This window comes from Dendrobates tinctorius, unplaced genomic scaffold (genome assembly GCF_039654945.1).
Source record: "Dendrobates tinctorius isolate UK_male_01 unplaced genomic scaffold, ASM3965494v1 ptg000156l, whole genome shotgun sequence".
In the NCBI taxonomy this organism is placed as follows: Eukaryota; Metazoa; Chordata; class Amphibia; order Anura; family Dendrobatidae; genus Dendrobates; species Dendrobates tinctorius.
In genome coordinates this window covers 22,060,046-22,081,189 of record NW_027361823.1, presented here as the reverse complement: position 1 = coordinate 22,081,189, position 21,144 = coordinate 22,060,046, and the positions used below count along the sequence as shown (strand labels likewise).

At 43.8% G+C, this 21,144-nt stretch overlaps 1 protein-coding gene across 4 annotated transcripts in view; it reads right to left on the bottom strand.

Annotated features, from left to right (window-relative positions):
* The window catches only part of BICC1 (BicC family RNA binding protein 1), a 291,846-nt gene that overhangs the window by 96,999 nt on the left and 173,703 nt on the right, over positions 1 to 21,144 (bottom strand). For all 4 annotated transcript variants that reach the window (XM_073548254.1, XM_073548256.1, XM_073548255.1 and 1 more), the window contains exon 3: positions 9,050 to 9,119. In XM_073548254.1, coding sequence (XP_073404355.1) covers positions 9,050 to 9,119 — 70 coding nt within the window. The remainder of the gene's footprint in view (positions 1 to 9,049; positions 9,120 to 21,144) is intronic.

Genomic DNA, 21,144 nt, shown 5'->3' with positions numbered 1-21,144 from the left:
TTTTTTTTCTTCTTTTCCTACTTCCTCTTTGATGAGACTGTTTCAGAATCCCAGTGCTTACTGGCATAGTCAAACGAGTTATTATCAGGGTGCAAGGCCTGTGGTCACTGCCATAGCCTGTGTCCACTCCCAGAAACGAAGCATCAGTGACCTCCATTTCAGGGGCTGGGCTAGTTCCTTCGCCAATGGTCATGCGTCAGTTGACAATTTCAACATATGTTCAGCACAGTGACCATGCGCTTGCTCGCTGGCCCTGAACAGAAGGAGCCACCAATAGCAGGCACTGTAAACTTTTCTTAGAGGAAATATACCCGGTGTGCTGTAAAAGCAGAGACCAACACTGGTCTCTGCATACCTGCTATACTTTTTACAAAGTGCAAAGACAGTGCATTCTCCAGCCAGATCATTAAATCTGATCAAATCCAGCCAGTGAGTGCACAGTTATTGTGCAAATTACAGTGTGAGAAGAATCTACTGCACATGCATTAGAATTAATAACTGACTCCGTAGAGCAGGGACTAGCCCAGGCCTTGAATGAGAAGTCTCCGAAAACCTTGTTTCAGGGAGGGGGCAAAGTGTCAGTGACTGCAGCCTCTCACCCCTCCCCTTCCCCAAGTATGAATGGTCTGACTTTCCCAGTATGTACTGGGATTTAAGTGAGTCAAATAGGTAAAAAAAAAAAACAAAAAAAAAAAAAAAAAAAAAAAAACACATTTGAGAGTGAAGAGGGAACGGTAGGGGCTTTTTAAGTGAAAGAATATTAGAAAAGCGATTAGATAACACAAAATTGATAGGTATTTAGGATTAAAATAAATTTACAGGGAATAATGGAAACTTAAGATTGTACAAAATTTTACTGGAGGTTGGGTGGGAGAATTTAAGCCATCATTCACCATGTGAAGCAATAACTATTAGAATCAGAGTTGGAAGGGACCTCCTGGGCCATCTGGTCCAACCCCCTGCTCAAAGCAGGATTCGCTAAATCATCCCAGACAGATGTCTGTCCAGCCTCTGTTTGAAGACTTCTATTGAAGGAGAACTCACCACCTCTCGTGGCAGTCTGTTCCTTCTACAATGTGATAGCCCTTGAGATATTTGTAGACAGCTATTAAGTCTCTTCTCAGTCTTCTCTTTTGTAAGCTAAACATTCCCAAATCCTGCAACCTTTCCTCATAAGACAGGGTTTGCAGACCGGTCACCATTCTGATCGCTCTTTTCTGAACTTGCTCCAGTTTGATGTCTTTTTTAAAATGTGGTGCCCAAAACTGGACACAATATTCCAGATGAGGTCTGACCAAAGAGGAGTAGAGGACAATAATGACTTCACGTGATCTAGACTGTATGCTTCTGTTAATACATCCTAGAATTGCATTTGCCTTTTTTGCTGCTGCATCACACTGTTGACTCATTCAGTCTGGGATCTATTAGTATACCCAAGTCTTTTTCACATGTGCTGTTGCCCTCATTCTGTATATGCTTTTTTCATTTTAATTGCCCAGATGTAGTACTTTGCATTTTTCCCTGTTAAAAACCATTGTTAGTTGCTGCCCAATGCTCCAGTTTATTTATATCTTTTTGAATCCTCTCTCTTTAGTATTAGCTATCCCTCCTAGCTTTGTGTCATCAGCAAATTTTATCAGTTTACCCTCAATTCCTTCATCTAATCTTGATAAAGATGTTGAACAATACAAGGCCCAGGACAGAGCCCTGTGGTACCCCACTTGAGACATTCTTCCAACTGGATGTGCAGCCATTTACGACCACTCTTTGGGTCCGATCACTAAGCCAGTTATGAATCCACCTAATAGTTGCCTTGTCCATTCCATACCTAGTCATTTTTTCAATAAGGATTGTGTGAGATACTTGGTCAAATGCTTTGCTCAAGTCAAGATATACTATATCTACAGCATTTCCCAGATCCACCCAATCAGTGATTCTGTCATAGAAGGAAATTAAGTTAGTCTGACATGACTTATTAGTTACAAACCCATGCTGACTGTTTAATCACTTCATTCTTATCTAGGTACGTACATACATGTTTAATAATTTGTTCAAAGATCTTTCCTGGTATAGAAGTCAGACTCACCAGCCTATAGTTGCCTAGGTCCACCTTCTTCCCCTTTTTGAAGATAGGAAACATTTGCCCATCTCCAGTCTTCTGGGACTTCTATTCTCTAAGAATTTTCAAAGATTATGGAGAGGGGTTCAAAAATTTCTTCTGCCATCTCCTTCAGTACACTAGGGTGTAATTCATCTGGACCTGGAGACTTGAATTCATTTAGGTTAGCTAAGTGTTTCCCCACTATCTTTCTGTTTATAGATATCCTGGATTCTTCTATTCCCTTAATAGGACAGTGAAGAACAGTTGATGTTACATTTCCTTTCTGGGAGAAAACAGATGCAAAATAGGAATCTAAAAGTTCGGCCTTCTCAACATCCTGGCTTACCATTTCATCATTTTCATCCTCTAAAAATCCTATAGAATCTTAGAATCTTTGACTTTTCTTTTACTTTTGACATATCCCTAAAATCCTTTATTATTGCTTTGACGTCTCTTGCAAGCCTCAATTCATTGTCAGCTTTAGATAATCTGATTTGTGTCCTGCAGGTTCTGCAGACAGCATTATATTCTTCTTTAGATATGCCTCCCTCTTTCCATTTTATAAACATTTCTTTCTTCCTTTTTAGCATGTGCTTAAGTTCTGTGTTCATCCTTCCTGGTTTCCTTAAATGCTTCCCTCTTTTTGGAATTGTTAACAATTGAGCTTTGAGAATTTCATTTTTCAAGATTTCCCATCCTTCCTGTACATTTTTGTCTTTATGGATATCCAGCCTTTGGATCCCTCCAATTCTCTTCGAGTCCCTTCAAATCTGCCTTTCTGAAATCCAACCTTGACGTCTGAGTCTTCACTGGTCTTCCACCTCTAGTTATCCAAAATGCTAAAATAGCATAATCGCTACCTCCTAGGGTCCTAGCCACTTTTACCTCCTCAACCATTTCCTCCCTGTTTATAAGGATTAGATCCAAGGTAGCAGTTCCCCTTGTTTTCTCCCCTACCTTTTGGAAGATAAAGTTGTCAGCAAGAAAGGATAAGAATTTTCTTGACCTGTTAGTTTTGCCTGAGAGAGATTCCCAACAAATATCTGGATAGTTGAAATCTCCCATGACAAGTATGTCATAATTTTTGGAGACCTTGGCCATTTGATGCATAAAGAGTTCATCCATATCTTCAGCTTGCACAGGCAGTCTGTAGTAAATGCCTACAATGGTGTCCTTTCCATTGTTCTGTCCTTGTATTCTTACCCAAACAGTTTCCACAGAACTCCCAGTCTCTGAAGCTTCAATCTCTGGGCAGATATACGCGTTTCTAACATACAATGCGACACCTCCTCCTCGTTTATCAAATCTTTCTTGCAAATAAGTTGTTGCCTTCTAGCCTTGTATTCCAATCATGTGTATCGTCCCACCAAGTTTCAGGGATTCCAATGACATATTTCTTTTCCTGCGTTAGTAGTTCCAATTCTGCTTGTTTGTTGCCCATGCTTTGTGCATTAGTATAGAAGCATTTTAGTTTGTGATTGGTATCTATCTCCAATATTTTTATTTAGATTTTTTTGTCTTTATTCTTTCCTCCCATTTCTAATAGCAGAATTCTCAATAGCATTTGTCAGGTGTATGGCTTTTTCTGGCCTTTTGCTTCCCTTCCCACATTGTTCTAGTTTAAAGCGCTCCTGATGAGTGTAGCAAGGCAACTTCCAAATACTTGTTTTCCAGTCTTTGTAAGGTGCACCCCATCTCTAGCAAGTAGTCCATCGTATAGGTAATTCACTCCGTGATCCAGAAATCCAAATCCTTGCTGACGGCACCATCGACGTAGCCAGTTGTTCACCTGCAGAATCTTATTCCACCTCCTTGTTCCATGGCCATCCACTGGGAGGATGGAAGAGAAGACCACTTGCGCTCCCAGTTCTTTCACTTTCTTACCTAAGTTTTCAAAGTCATTGCAGATGGTTTCCAGGTCGTTTCTTGCGGTGTCATTTGTCCCCACATGTATTAGCAGGAATGGGTAGTCATCTGTAGGTCTGAAGAGTCCTGATATCCTGTCAGACACATCTTTAATTTTTGCACCTGGAAGACAGCACATTTCTCTTGAGGTTATATCCGGTCTGCAGATAGCGGCCTCTGTTCCTCTCAACAGGGAATCCCCCATGACCACCACTCTCCGTTTCTTCACAACATTTTTCTTTCTCCATCCAGGAGGACTCTGAAGGCGCACAAGGTTGCTGTTTGTGGGCAAAGTCTTATCCTGATGTATTTCTTCATTGTTCTGTGTGAGAGCCTGGTACTGTTCCTGAGCAGTATGGGTGCTGACTGCCTCCTGATCCTCCTGCTTCTCTGGGTCACATGTCTCCATTCCTCTCTTCAGGTGCACTTCGAATCTCTTCTCGTTTTGTAACATGAAGAGATAATTCTGCTCTAAGAACTCTTCACCTTCCTTAATGATCTTCAATGTAGCTAACCTATCTGAGATTTTGCAACTTGCCCTCCAACAGAGACACAAGCTTGCATTTGTGGCATGTGAAGTTTGGCTTTTCCACTGGTAAGTCTGAACATGCAGCAAGAATTGCAGCTCATCAAATGGCGCCTGGCCTCTTCCACATGGTTATTGTTAAAGAGATAGAAAAATGAGCCAAAATTCCTCTTTTCAGCTGCAACGGCCAAAATCCAGTTATCGTTGAGCTTGCGGAGACTCTTCACTTATCCCAGAAGGCACTGGGAATATGCAAATGATCTCCTCAGGACTCTTCCCCTGGTATTCTTTTAAACTAGTGCTGAAAAGAGTACATACTAAACTAGGGGGCATAAAGGGTACCTAAACGTCATAAGACAATTTTAATATATGGTAACGTCACTATTACAAAACTTGAATGATCCTCCAAATACTGATAAAAATGCAGAATAGCAAATACTTCCTTGCTGCAATAGCACTAATAAACAGCAATTTATGCACTGTGTGAACAGACCCTAGGGTTACATTTCCACATACCAAAAATTTTCAATGAGGATTTTGCATCCCCAAAAAAAACACTGTATATTACAATAGGAATATTGTGTATAAAATCCACAGCAGGTCAGTGTATCATCCAAGGTTACTGCAAATCTAACTTTTTGCAATGCATGATTTCCACAACAACATCCATAGTTGTAGTTAACACAGCAAATTTCATTTTGGCATTTCCAATGCAGAAAGGCAACCGTAAAAATGCCCTCATAGTCCACACTATAAAGATCTTAGTTGCACTAATGAAGCAGAATCAATTGTACCCAAATTATAAAGAAAAAAAAAAATTATGATGTTGTGAAAATATACTTTTCCCCCTCTTCTTCCAGAGGTTCCCTTTCCAGTAAAATATAACCTCAAATTGATTAACTGGTCATCCAAAAAGAGCCTTCATGTTCTATTAGATAAAAACCTGCCCTGGTGATGAGATACAAGCGCATGACTCGTTACAGTACAGATCTCAGAGCTGCATTTTGTAGCGAGCAGTGCACCCACGTGATCACACAACCTCTGGAAGTGAACAATCATGCCCCTACTGAATTACTGCAAACAGATTTTGAAAGCGATCGAACATTTTCTAAGTATATATTGAAAGTTGCAGAATTGCTAAAATCAGAACTCTTCTTGAAATAGTGTTGTGCAGTAGCCTCTTATTACATGAAAGCAAAAAGAAAAAAAAAATATGACATCAGGAAACTTTTCCAAAGGGTCTTATGCTTGAAAAACTTAGTGGGTTCACTTGAGTTTTAAAGTGTTCTTGTGTTTTAAGCGGGAGTCACACATAGCAATCTCACTAGCGATATCGCTGCTGAGTCACAACTTTTGTGACGTAACAGCGATCTCACCAGCGAGATCACTGTGTGTGACAGCGATCAGCGAGCGGCCCCCCTGCCGGTATCGCTGATCGCTGTAAGAAACCTCTGGACATATTTTTCGTCGCTGGTCTCCCGCTGGCCAGCATGCATCAGTGCGTGCGACAGGCGGGAGACCAGCGATCAGGTGTAAAAAATAGAATTAAAATAAAAAATATTGTTATTCTCACCTTCCGACGTCCTGCGCAACATTCCTCTCACCACGCTCCGGTCCCAGTGATCCTTTGCACGAATGACCACGAGACTTCGCGCTCCCGCGAGACCGTGACGTCTCGCGGTCATTCTCACAAAGGATCACTGGGACCGGAGCGTGGAGAGAGGAATGCTGCGCGGGACGTCGGAAGGTGAGAACAACAATATTTTTTATTTTAATTCTATTTTTTACAGAGATGGCAAGCGATGCCGGGCGCTCGGCATCGCTGTGCTAATCGCTGGTGAAGCTGTGTGAGCTCACCAGCGATCACATAGCGACTTACCAGCGATCCTGACACATTGATATCGGTGTCTGTATCGCTGGTAAAGCCCCCGTTACACACTGCGATATCGCTAGCAATATCGCTGTAAAGTCACAGATTTTGTGACGTTGCAGCGATATTTCTAGCGACATCGCTGTGTCTGATACTTACCTCCGACCGGCTCCCCCGCTGGTTATCGCTGATCGCGCGAGAAGCTGCTGGACCATTCCTCGTCGTCCACTTCCTGCGGCGCTTCCTGCTGTGACGATGAGCAACGTGTGGAGCCGGGCGGGAGGACGCAGGATCGCCGCGTCTGACAGGTAAGTAGCGATCCCCGTCCCCAGCGATGTCGCTGGTGAGATCTGCCTGAGTGGCAGCTCACTAGCGACCACCTAGCGATTCACCAGCGATCCTGACCGCGTCACATAGCTGGTCGGGATCACTGGTGAGTCGCTAGGTGTAATGGTACCCTAAGTCGCTATGTGTGACTCCAGCTTAAGGCTACAGCACGGTGGGCTCAGTGGATATCCCACCAAGGACATCATCTGCAAGGAGTTTGTATGTTCTCCCCGTGTTTGCGTGGGGTTTCCTCCCACATTCCTAAGACATACTGATAGGGAATTTAGATTGTGAGCCCCATCGGGGACAGCGATGATAATGTGTGCAAACTGTAAAGCGCTGCGGAATATGTTAGCACTATATAAAAATAAAGATTATTATTTACACATTATGTTTTTGCAGCATTTTTTATGAAAATTTTAAGCTGTGTTTTACAGTACCAGCAAAAGCTATGAGATTTCAGAAGTCTCATGCACACTTTCATGACCGATTTGGAAAACTGGAATTTTTGCAAACTGCAGCGTGTCACTTCTTTCAGCGTTTCAAACGCAGGTATCAGGTTTTGCTGCAAAAACCTTAAGGAAGTTGCATCATAATTTTTTTTTTTTTTTTTTTACACCAAGGCTAAGCGCACACGTACCGGAACTCTCGCGGAAATTACCGCGAGAATTCCGAAATTCCATTCCGCGGGAAAATCGCATTTTAAATTCCCGCGGAAAAACTAGCATTTTGCAAGCGTAATTAGCTTGCAGAATGCTAGAGTTTTCCAAGCGATCTGTAGCATCGCTTGGAGAACTGATTGACAGGTTGGTCACACTCGTCAAACATAGTGTTTGACAAGTGTGACCAACTTTTTACTACTGAGGCCGCCTATGCAGCATCAGTAGTAAAAGATAAAATGTAAAAAAAAATAAAAAATGGTGTTATTCTTACCTTCCGGCGTCCTGCGCAGGCGTTCCCAGTAATCCTTTGCGAAAATGCCCGCGATGACGTACGTTCTCGCAGGATCGCGATGTCTCGCGGTTATTCGCGATGACGTCGCGCGAATGACCGCGAGACTTCGCGATCCCGCGAGAACGGACGCCATCGCGGGCATTTTCGCAAAGGATTACTGGGACCGGGAGCGTGGAGAGAGGCGGGAAGGCTGCGTGGGACGTCGGAAGGTGAGAAGAATAATATTTTTTTTATTTTAAATTCTATTTTTTACAGGGATATGGTACCCAAAGCCCGGAGGACAGTCTCCTCTCCTCCGGACCGTGGGTACCATCCGCAAATGTTCTGCTTACTTTCCGCATGGTGTGCACAGCCACATGCGGGATGTAAGCGGAACAAGGCATTCCTATGGGTGCGGGATCTCCACGATTCCGCAAATTAATTAGCATGCTGCGGCTTTTACCGCGAAGCGATTCCGCCACGGTAAAAACCGCAGCATTAGCACAGCATTGTGGAATCCCATAGGAATGCATGGGATGCTTATTTTTCGCGGTTAAAACCGCCGCGGAAAGGCAAAAAAACGCCACGTGTGAACTCAGCCTAAAATATCAGAGACAACATGCAACAAAAATACACAGCAAAAAAAACAAAACTCAGCAAAACGTTTTTTGCCAAGAGCAGGTTTTTTCTGGAGAAAAAAAAAAAAAGAGCAGCAAAAATGCAACGTTTCAACATATCCGTAGGGTAATGCCCACAATTCGAGTTACTGCAGCTTTGATGTGTCAAACCCACAGTGGTCACCTGTTACAGCATAGTGGATGAGATTTCAAGAAATCTTCATGTCCACTTAGCATCCACAAACGATCACTGATCACCCACGGAGACTGATGTGCGGCGCATCTCCGCAAGAGAAGTTACATCAATAGAAACGTATTGAACAAGGTGAATCCGCACGGTTCAGGGAACACATGCAGACTTACCTGCGTTCAATAGAAGGCAGTACTTTGGACACAGCAAATATGCACTGCATCCAAAGCGCTGCGAGTTTTGGAATGTGGGCACTCACTTTTAATCCTTTGCAATTTTAAATATATTTTGTATTGCCCCGTATCTTGCCAAACCCATTCTGGCGATGGCATGAAAAACCACTCTAGTCCTCTTGACTAGTTGTGCATTTTAGTTTTTAAAATTTAATGTGCTTTTTTTAAAGAACAGCATTTTCTGCAATACAGGACAAAAAAATGGAATAAAAGTGAAAAACGCATGAATTTTCAAGCATGAGCATGTAGAAGAGATGGAAAAGATTACGTATGAGTTTAGCTCATGGTGGTGGGTCCAAAAAAAAAAAATAAATAAATAAAGAAAGAGCTACAAAAACAAATCTCACCTTTCTTTGACTTTGCTCCTATCTTCAGTTTAGATGGCCAAGCGATCTGTGTATTTGTTTCTTCCATAATCTGCAGACAGAAAGAGAATGCATCGTAAGAAATTTAATAGTTCCCCTTTGGTTTCAAGCAGGATTCTCACCACATCTCGAGTTCACAGTCTGGTCAAGATACAGATTTAATGAAACATCCGATCAGACAAACAGCCTTGATCAGACAGTGACCATTGACATCGTGGCTATTTATGTAGAAACAGAGGTTCATAACAAATCAGTTATATCTTGATACGAAGCGATTTCTGTGTTACGATACAGAATTATGAACCTACATCCAAAAAGAAGGATGAGCCTTTAGAAGCCATTTCTGACATGGTCAATGGCTGTACGATAAACACAGCTGTAATACTCCACTACCTCAAAGTCCTCACTCAGATACCATGATCCTAACGGGAGTCACATCACCATTATCAGGTTCTCACAATAACTAGATCAACGCCATATTTCTAAGATTTCAAATATATACACCCCAAATAGTTATGAGCCCATGTCCAGCAATATTATACGCTACATGTAAAAGGGACTGTCAGCACAGACTGTGCAAACAATGTCCAGGCGCACGCTGCTTCATGGTGGAGAACATTTACATACACCTTCCCATCCATCTCCGCCCTTCTCTGGCTCTATGAAGCCAGAACTGATAAATTAGAGGTAGTGTGGAAACAGGGAAATATAAGTGGGTGGGAAGATGTATGTAAGTGATTGGCCCCAGCGTGATGCACCGAGCAGCGGGATTTTGTTTGAGCATTCTGTGCTAATAAACTCCCTTTACGTAAAGAATTTCAACCAAGTATGGTTTCAAAATTTTAGGCAAAGTATTTTGCCATAGCAGATGCCCAAAACAGGTCTGCCAAAAAAAAAAAATAAAATAAAAAAATCATCATTCAGGCTTTTTTAGGAGCACATAGTATACTAATCTGTGCTGCGCATCATTCACAACTGACCATGCCAGTGTGCAAAAAGTATTTTTATTTAATTTAGAAAACCCATGTACAGAATTAGGTATAATCTGATCTGCTGGTCAATCTTAAACCAATATGTATGGTCCTTTCAAAATAATTTGCCAATGACCAGGAGCAGTTCATACAGGTCACCTACTCAGAGTTTAGTGAGCTGACATGTTTGAAGCTAAGCAACCAGTGCGATCTGGGGAGGAAAAAAAAAAAAAAATCATCAATATACCTGACTCAACTTGTTTCCGCACAACATAACTGAGCAGGCATCAATCCAGAAAATATTTTTCCTTTTGGCAAATATTTGCACATTTCTCAGTTTTGCCAAAGAGACTATAAACACAGCTACTCTGAAATGGTCCCCCATCCATAACTGCACCAAAGCGGTCTTCTTACAGCAACCCTGCTCTGTAACAAGGGGCAAGAACCCTCAGAGGTCTGTAGATTATGGGATTCTTGAAGAACATTAACTGTAGCATCTGGCCTTGTAATTGCCTTTGACTTGGCCTCAAGACACTACCAGTAGGCACACCCAGACTACTGATTGAAGCCATTGTTTGTTCAAGGTGCAAAAGCATCCAAGAAGTGGTGACCCAAAGAGCAATTGCATGTACTACACTATTAAAGAGGTTGTCCACTACTTTCACACAGATTTTCTATCCTTAGGCTAGGTCATCAACGTGTGATCGACCAGGGTCTGGCACCCCCACCAATCAGCTGTCGGTCGGAAGTTTTTACTTGCGGAGCTTTGCCATCTACTTTTAGTGGCTGGGACTTGTTACTGAACATCCGCCTCCAATTGAATTGAATAGGAGGTGGATGTGTAGCACCCTGCGGCGGCCACTGCAAGTAGACTGCCAAGCTTAGCAATCAAGTACTTCCGGCCAGCGACCACTGCGACTGGTACCCATAACAGCTGATCAGCCTGTGAGCAGAGTGCCGGACATTCAGACATTGATGCCCTATCCTTAGGGCATGTAAAAGTAGTCGACAAGCTCTTCAACTTATCGAAACTTAATAAATACAGGGATTTTTTAAAATATCCACTTGGCCATTTAAGCCATATTTATGTGAACATAGTAAAAAATTATAATGTGTTCACCATGTACATTCTTCATCTTGTTAGGTAGCAGTGTCATCGTGGGATGTTTTTCCCGCAGTTCTGGCAATTAGTGTGTAGCTAACCCTGAAATCCCCTTCAGGGTGGCCAGACAGACGATTCATTTACTGGCAGACAGGTTGTGGCTGGAAGTAAGCCAGACTCACTCTAAACATTGGAGAAGGGAGGGCACCGATTCTTGCTCTGGACTCGTGGTGCACTGGACTGGAGGTGGTTTGTTAGGGGCTCTTCTTTTGGAAACCACAAAAGCGCTAATCTGTATGCAGATACTTTAAAGGTATGTGCACACACAGTGAAATCTGATGCGTTTCCGCAGCGGTTTTGGCTCTGCGGAAACGCAGCAGATTCTGCTGCATTGTACAGTACCTTTATTTCCAATGGAAAAAAAACGCTGTACACATGCTGTGGATTTTTCCGCGGTTTACAATCCGCAGCATGTCATTTGTTTGGTGCAGAAACGCTGCAGTTTTACACCTCATCCATTATGAGGTGTAAAACCGCAGGGCAAAACCACGGTTACCTGCAGTTTTCTCTCCAATATCCGCACACCCAAAAAACTAGGTGTGCACATAGCCTAAAGGCATTTTTTAAAAAGTAGCTAACGCCACAGTTCTCTACTGCCTCTGGATGAAATAAGGTTGGATAATCACACAACAGTCATGCTGCATAGCACAATAAAAAAAAAGTCAGAAGAATCAGATTCTTGGAAGCTACAAGTCTGAGAAATTTAGAGAGTGTAGTAAGCTGGTACTGAGAACATATCAACCAGGAACTCAGAAGAACTACTGATAAACCTGAGACATCTAAACATCTTTCAATTAGGTGTAGAAATGCCAAGTTATTTCAATTGATAAAAGGGGGGAAAAAAAAACTGCAAGTTGATAAAAAGGTCACAGGAATGGTTGATAAAATACCAGCCCATTGCACAATACGATTGATGCATAATATGTTAACCAACATTATTATCAGCCAGTTTCACAATTTCGTAGTATTGGCTTGTTCATGTTGAGAAGTTTTTGGTAGGATTTAACATTTTTAGTAGTTTGTGAGACCAGATGATTTTAGAAAGGGGAGGCAAGTACACAACATCTCCAAGTTCCACATTAACCAATCTCTTTAGAATGAAATGCAATCTGAAAATTTTATGAAAACAAAAGATACAGTAAGTATACAAGAAACTGTACATATCGAATCAGAGTGAATAAATGCTGCAAGCTTAAGACCCAAATGAGACCCTTACAAGTTAAACCTTGAAAGAGGAAAAACACACTCACACCACTTTTTTTTTGCTTAAAGGTAATCTGTCACTCCTTTTTAGTGATATCATGTAAAGATATCACTATTGTGGGTGCCATAAAGATTCTTTAAGGATTTTTTATTCCACCAACCCCGCACCTTTGATGCAAAAATACCTTTGTTATGTTGGTGAAGAGGTATGCAAATCGCTGCAGTTCGGTCCGGTGGGCGTGGCTTAGTCAGCTTCTCCCCCCCCTCCTCAGCTTGCTGAGCGTAATCTGTGAATATCACAGATAACGTTTGCCGCGCTTGCGCATTCAAAGAAGCCTATGGCGCCTGCGCAGTATGCTTTGCCCAACTGTGGGCGAAGCATATAAGCGGTACTGCACATGCGACGGTATTTTCCAGCGTGGTCTATGCCCCGGAAGTCTTCACATGCAGGACACTTCCGGGGCATAGACATCAAAGTTGCGGGGTCGGAGGGGGGGGATAAAAAAAATCCTAAAAGAATCCTTATGGGACACACAATAGAGTGATATCTTTACATGATATCACTAAAAAGGGGTGACAGATTCCCTTTAAGATTTCGTGAGTATGTTCCAAAAGCTCCAAAATTATACAAACTAAGCCACAAGTCATCAAGGTGTTTAATCCAAAGTTCTAAGGCGTAAAAACACTGTTGCACAAAACTTGTGACTTTTCAAAGTTGCACAAAGATGTAGTGACTTAGCAGTTTCATGTCCGTTCCAACCACCTCCGCCAAAGTAGGTGGAGAGTGGGCAGGAGGATGCGTGGTGGTGCGCATCCACCAAATCCATCATAAGTTGCTATGCCACACCACTAGTGTAGTTTACGCCAAAAATGTTACACTAGTTGACTGGCATACCATTTCTGGTGAGGCGCATGCTAGAGAGGAGATGAGCCAAGTTCATTAAGTGGTGTGCGCCTCTTAAGTCAGGGCATTTTACCTCACCAGGTCTCCATTATGACAGGCGTATACAAAGCTAGTCGTAACTAATTGTGCCCCAAATGTGTCCTTTTAAAGCTCCACTGGAAGACCGGTAAAGAGTTATTTTGACCATTGTCTGGCATGAGAAGGTCAGCAAATTACACAGGAAAAAAAAATTCTGAAAAGCTTATTAGAAAGTGCTCTTCCATCCTGTGTGGTCCAACAGTAGAGAAAAAATAAAATACGTCAAGCATACAGTTTAACAAGTGGAAATCTTTGGGTGACGGTTGACAGTGTGCACACTGCTTAACTAAATACATAATAGGCTTTTCAATAGCTTTTCATGACAAATTGATGCGGTTATAGCCTCTAAGTGACAGAGCCGCTAGAGGCTCAACAATAGTATCCATCACCTATAGGCTATAATGTCAAACGTACGCTATTAAGTCTGTGGCTGACAGGTCACTTTCAGACATTTGTCAGATGGTTATTCTTTAAGTCAGGAGCGTATACATTTAATAGAGACCATAAAATGTGGTTTAAAAACCCAACTAACTGCCTTCAAAACCAGTAACATTATACAGTCCAGAGTTGAGCAGAAAGTGAATTTAGTTCAAAGCAGGATACTCAGCCAAGCCAAAGCTTAAAAAACAAATCCTAATGCTAACTGAGAAACCCCAACTTTTTTTTTCGTTTAACATAGGACATACAGTAAAAAGGGGATAAATAAAGACATGCGGACATTAGCAAAGTCACATTTTCTAAGCTACATATACGGGTAAATGAGAGTATAAGATACAAGAGACCAAAAGAGGATAAAAAAGAATTTATGGAGATAAGGGACTGGGGAGAAACAAGGCAGCAGTTCTTGGAGACTGTAGAGACCAATGACAAGCAATCAGGTTCTGTAAGATAACATTCTGCCATTCCATACAATACTCTACATAAAGGCCAAAAGCTCCTCTACAAAAGGAACTCTTAAGGCCTCATTCAGACAATCTTTTGTTGTCATACATGTTCTCATTTCCACTGATGGAGCAAGTACCCACTGTAGTATTGGGGGCTCTTCACAGATCAGTTTATTTTTTTTTATTTTTTTTTATTTTTTTTTTTTGGGGGGAGGGGAATTAAAATCACAAGGACATGACCATTTTTAATCTAAGTATCCAAGTCATGTATCAATACTGAGAATAAAAGTCTATGGGTCAGTGAAAAATCATCAGCGGCATTAATGTACAGTCCACATACTGCCCATTAATAAAATAGCAATGTATAAGCGAAGCTTAGACATTTTCAGTGAAAATCACAAATTCAGCATCGAGGGTAAAAACTGATGAACACGGTCCATGTTTCTACATACAAGAATCACAGATGTCTGAAAGATTTCATGCTTTAGTATGAATAGCAGAAATCCATCTTTTTAACCTATTGTTACAGGTTTGTATTTCTCTTTTCCCTGCATTGAAGTCTTATTTACATTACCAAGTTCGTAAGGCCTCAATCACATTGTGTTTTAAGGGAACCTGTCGCAGGAAAAACGCCATGAACTTACAGCTCTGGGGTTAATCTGCAGGTTAATAGTGTTCCGAATGTGACCATTGCCCGCACTTAGACCACCGCTCCCGGAAGGAATAGTCACAGGGGCAGTGCCGATGCGGGTTCAGTCCCCGCACTATGTATAGAGAGCGGCTGCTGTAACTGCACGCCTAGCCCTGACTGACCGCTTGCTCAGCATCAGAGCCGGATGTTTGCCAGTCCCGGGGGGGGGGGCAAAGTTACAGCCGCCGCTCTATACAGAGCGGTGACAGAAGCCCGAACACTACCGGGAGGCATAAAGTTCATTTAAACCTGGCAGTGGGGGTTCAAGTGGTGGCAGCGGCAGGTTCAGAATCCATTAACCTCATATCTGCAAGTTACCAGCTTTTTTTTTTTTTTTGTGACCTATACCATTTAAACATACATGTGAAAAAAATGTTACCAGTGCCAATGTTTCCATGGACGAATAAAACCACACATTTCCAGAGCTTCTCCAATTCTTTGCAATGCTAAATATGAATAGGGGTCTAAGGAGTTACGTTTCTCTTTATATAGAGTAACATGCTTCACAAGCCAGGGTAAGGAAACTTTAAGGCCATACAATGTTCCGTTGGGTAGTTAAATATGTAAATTGTCTCTTATTAGAGGAAGAGGAATCAATCTGTAGCACCACCTGTTAGAAGTGACAATCCTAAAAGTCCTTCCTCTCCAAAGAGAATTGTATTTACCAGAAGAGCATTGCATGGCCTATAAGCCACCTTACACTGGCATGTCATTCTCCGCAAGGAGAAATGTTAACCTTTAAATCCCAGTCTTCTCATACAGCCAAATTTGATCTTATGCTTTGCACTGGTGATAGGCAACACCCTGAATCACATCTGTAAATTGAGATTCTGGATTTGGAGTTATCCAAAGTCATGTGACAAGCCTTGTTAAAGGGTCGATCTTGACTTATAGAATTGCCACTTCCAATAGGTGGCACTAGAGTTCTAGTCCTCTTCCTCTCTGAAGAGACAATTTGAATAAATGCCAACAGCACACATATTGCTCTACATGTTTTTAACAGACCCATAGTCTTGTATTGGCACTATCAGTGAGTTATGCACACGGCCCATAAAGAACATGGACATGAAAATATCTCCATAAACTAATGGGGATGTTCACAAGCACCTGTCCTACTAAAAGGTATCCAATTTTCAGGAACAGCAGCGCTCCTCTCATCTTGGCTTCCCGCTTTCCTGACGTCAGTCCACTTCTGTTAGGGTGTGTGCACACGCTGCGGATTCTGCTGCAGAATTTTCCAAAATCCGCAGGTCAAAAGACCTGCTGTTTTCCTGCGGATTAGCCTGCGGTTTTCCTCTGCGGTTTGACACCTGGACAATGGAGTAGGAGTAAAACCGCTGCGGATTCCGCACAAAAGCAACATGCTGCGGTTTTGAAACCGCAGCAAATCCACGTGGAAAATTCCGCAACGTGTGCACTGCGGTTTTTGTTTTCCCATCGATTAGAATGGTATTGTACACCACAGCAGAAACTGCTGCAGATCCGCAGCAGAATCCACAGCGTGTGCACACACTCTTAACGATCGCGCCGCTGATTTGAACGGAGCACTCTCTGATGCAGCATCAAAGGAGCTCAGGGTCAACGAAGTGGGATGAATCCAGCATTCCGACAGCTTCAGAGCTGCACTGGGCAAGCTGTCTAAAAGTTAACAAGCAGGTGCTTTTTGCCCAGGTCCCTGTCCACTGCTGATAGACTGCAGAGGTTACAGGTAACCTATGCAACAATCAGTGCACTAAGATTGAAAATCCCTCCATTCTTGAAAACATTTTTAAATGAGTGGTAGATGGTAAGGCCATGTTCACATGTTGCGTTTATTGTAGATTTTTTTTAATGCAGATTAAATGCTGCATTTTACAGTAACAGCACAAGTTATGAGATTTCGGAAATCTCATGCACACGCTTGTTTTTTCCTTCCTGACTGAATTGGTAAACTGATGCTTTTCGAAGACTGCAGCATGTCGATTTTTTTTTGGAGTTTTTTTAATCCTTGAACAGGGCTGACTCCAGGTTTTCGTGGACCCCTGGGCAAAAAAGCCCCTTTTAACAGATACCACAATTTATGATACGCAGATAAGAAATATAGGTGTAGTACAATGCCAAAGATCTCACTTCTTACATTACATGAATGATATCTATTGTAAACTCTACAATGGCTCAGAAACCGGTGACTCAGCACAGAACCTGTCCTGGGGGATTCACAAGTCTGCAGTCACAGAGTGACTGCAGACTGCATTTTAGACTAGACGGTATATAATGGAGCCCCCATATATGGCGCCATACGGTGTATATAATGGAGCCCCCCATATATGGCTCGATACAGTGTATATAATGGAGCCCCGCATATATGGCTCCATATATTCATTCATACAGTATATAAAGGCCCCCATATATGGCGCCGCCTGATTCTTTTGGCTCCCGGCAAAGAGTAATCGCTGTAGTGATGTCATCACGCTCTCTGCCTTGAGACGTCGCAGAATCAGAAGAAGCTGAAGATATCGGGGCTGTGGGGAACGGGGAGAGGAGTATTGGCGGGGGGGGGGGGGGGGGGCACAGGCCCCATAGTATGCTGCTTTCCCCAACGGTGAATGGGCCACCCCATTCATCCAGGGCTCCGGCACTTACCAGGGTGCACTGGATGGCAACACCGGCCCTGACGTACAAACAACGAGTGCAAATATATGCAACCACGCATATTTGCTGGTTTGTTTTAGTGAATGAAACGAACACACAATAGAAGAATGATAATCTGAGCCATAAAATAATCACAAAAAAAAAAAAAAAAAACACACGAAAACCTGGTTTTTGTCAACAAGATTTTTTGCTGCCAAAAAGCGCTGGAGACGAAGCGCAACAAAAAAGCAATACGTGAACAAAGACAAAAAGGGGTTTTATTTGTGATTTTTTTTCAATTTTACCCATTTAAGAAGTTAAGACAACTTGTTTAACTTAACACTCCAGGACAGATTTTTAGGTTTGTCAGATGAGCAAGATGGTGGTCATATTAGCTATAGGGATTCCTTCCCTAGACCAAAGCCAGAATATTTGTTATTTAAAAGTTGAGAAATGTATTGAATTACATTTCCTATTTTCCCTATTCCTGGAGAACTCTTGTAATAACTAATCTAAAGCTATGAAAGAGCCGCTTGTAAATTGATGATAGTCTTAAATTCAGGACCACCCAGTTTTCCTGCTCAACCTCCTGGCACTGAACCAAATATACAATTCATCGTATAAATAGAAGTATTAAAAAAAAAAAAAATTAAGAAATCGACAATTTCCTAATAAACTTATGTGCTTAGTATTAAAGTCATAAAATGTTCTAAAGTGTCAAGGCAAAAAACAGCGCCAATGCAAAATATAGAATCAGCAAATCTGAAAAACCACAAGAAAAAAAAAGTAAAAATGTAAATTTTCTTAATTGCCATTAGAGAGCCAACAGATGCAAGTTGACAAGCGTGCACGTGAATCACTCAATTTTTCGTTTCAAGGACAAATGTGCCTGTAAAATGAAAAGAATGTGTTGATCATATCACCAGCAGCGTCACAAAATTGAGAATCACTAGATGAATATCTTGCACATTAAGTGCCTGCAACATCGAATTCTGTTTAATGAAATATGGTATTTAAAAAAAAAAAAAAAAAAAAGAAAAAAAGTCTCTTTTCATTAGGCCCATTACATCATATGGACTTAATATAGACAAGCCCTCCCACATGAACTTCAAATATGGTCAAGAGTAATGCTACATTTTCAGTAGAGGAAAAGGGATGGAAAGGTTACAATTGAACTGAAAAACTACTGCATCAAAACTGTATAAGTCAATATTCTGAAGCTTTTTTGCATACATAAACATCCAAACACAAGACTATGCTTGTGCTTGGCTCAAACCAATAAGTCGGATACAGCAAGTAGTAACTGGACAGATTGACACAATGGACAGTAATCAGAAATCCTGCTCTTCAAAAAAAAAAAAAAAAAATCTGTCACGTGTTCTCTATATAACCGCCACCCATAAACACTTGCTGTTATAAACTGCAGCCATACAAGTTTTGAACAGCGTCCATCAGACCGAAACAGCAGGGATAAAAATCTGGACGGTTGAAGCTGGAAAGCTGATGTATAAACAATTACAGTATTTATCATTAGAGCGGAGCACAGAACACCACCACCGCTGCTCTCCAGATGTTTTACCAGTAAGTCTTTGGGCTGGAGACCAATTTATATTCCAGAAAACTTGTTTAAAGCACTTATCTTTTGCTTAGCAACAACTAGCATTCCTGGAAGGGGATTTTTATGTCCAAAAACCTGCCAGCATGCCAATGTGTTTCTGATAGAATTCGGCCTATTATGCTACCTATGCACATTGGATTTCATTTTTATCACTTGTGGAATTTCTTTAGCTCATTCTGCACGTGATTATACATCATCTTCCTGAAACTGACCCAAATCTGTATAGAATGGAACACCACTAATATATCCAATACCACTGTGTAAGGAATCACTGTCATTTTTCCAGATGAAGCATAAAGAATTGTAAAATTTAGAAAGTAGTTAACGTGGTCTCTACTGGGTCTGTTCTGTATAAACCATCTCTAGTAGCAGAGATGCCAAGATGGATAAGAGACTGGTGAGGGTGAGGCGGGCTCTTCCCCCTGCCCTCCTGTGTCAGGAGGCGGGCTCTTCCCCCTGCCCTCCTGTGTCAGGAGGCGGGCTCTTCCCCCTGCCCTCCTGTGTCAGGAGGCGGGCTCTTCCCCCTGCCCTCCTGTGTCAGGAGGCGGGCTCTTCCCCCTGCCCTCCTGTGTCAGGAGGCGGGCTCTTCCCCCTGCCCTCCTGTGTCAGGAGGCGGGCTCTTCCCCCTGCCCTCCTGTGTCAGGAGGCGGGCTCTTCCCCCTGCCCTCCTGTGTCAGGAGGCGGGCTCTTCCCCCTGCCCTCCTGTGTCAGGAGGCGGGCTCTTCCCCCTGCCCTCCTGTGTCAGGAGGCGGGCTCTTCCCCCTGCCCTCCTGTGTCAGGAGGCGGGCTCTTCCCCCTGCCCTCCTGTGTCAGGAGGCGGGCTCTTCCCCCTGCCCTCCTGTGTCAGGAGGCGGGCTCTTCCCCCTGCCCTCCTGTGTCAGGAGGCGGGCTCTTCCCCCTGCCCTCCTGTGTCAGGAGGCGGGCTCTTCCCCCTGCCCTCCTGTGTCAGGAGGCGGGCTCTTCCCCCTGCCCTCCTGTGTCAGGAGGCGGGCTCTTCCCCCTGCCCTCCTGTGTCAGGAGGCGGGCTCTTCCCCCTGCCCTCCTGTGTCAGGAGGCGGGCTCTTCCCCCTGCCCTCCTGTGTCAGGAGGCGGGCTCTTCCCCCTGCCCTCCTGTGTCAGGAGGCGGGCTCTTCCCCCTGCCCTCCTGTGTCAGGAGGCGGGCTCTTCCCCCTGCCCTCCTGTGTCAGGAGGCGGGCTCTTCCCCCTGCCCTCCTGTGTCAGGAGGCGGGCTCTTCCCCCTGCCCTCCTGTGTCAGGAGGCGGGCTCTTCCCCCTGCCCTCCTGTGTCAGGAGGCGGGCTCTTCCCCCTGCCCTCCTGTGTCAGGAGGCGGGCTCTTCCCCCTGCCCTCCTGTGTCAGGAGGCGGGCTCTTCCCCCTGCCCTCCTGTGTCAGGAGGCGGGCTCTTCCCCCTGCCCTCCTGTGTCAGGAGGCGGGCTCTTCCCCCTGCCCTCCTGTGTCAGGAGGCGGGCTCTTCCCCCTGCCCTCCTGTGTCAGGAGGCGGGCTCTTCCCCCTGCCCTCCTGTGTCAGGAGGCGGGCTCTTCCCCCTGCCCTCCTGTGTCAGGAGGCGGGCTCTTCCCCCTGCCCTCCTGTGTCAGGAGGCGGGCTCTTCCCCCTGCCCTCCTGTGTCAGGAGGCGGGCTCTTCCCCCTGCCCTCCTGTGTCAGGAGGCGGGCTCTTCCCCCTGCCCTCCTGTGTCAGGAGGCGGGCTCTTCCCCCTGCCCTCCTGTGTCAGGAGGCGGGCTCTTCCCCCTGCCCTCCTGTGTCAGGAGGCGGGCTCTTCCCCCTGCCCTCCTGTGTCAGGAGGCGGGCTCTTCCCCCTGCCCTCCTGTGTCAGGAGGCGGGCTCTTCCCCCTGCCCTCCTGTGTCAGGAGGCGGGCTCTTCCCCCTGCCCTCCTGTGTCAGGAGGCGGGCTCTTCCCCCTGCCCTCCTGTGTCAGGAGGCGGGCTCTTCCCCCTGC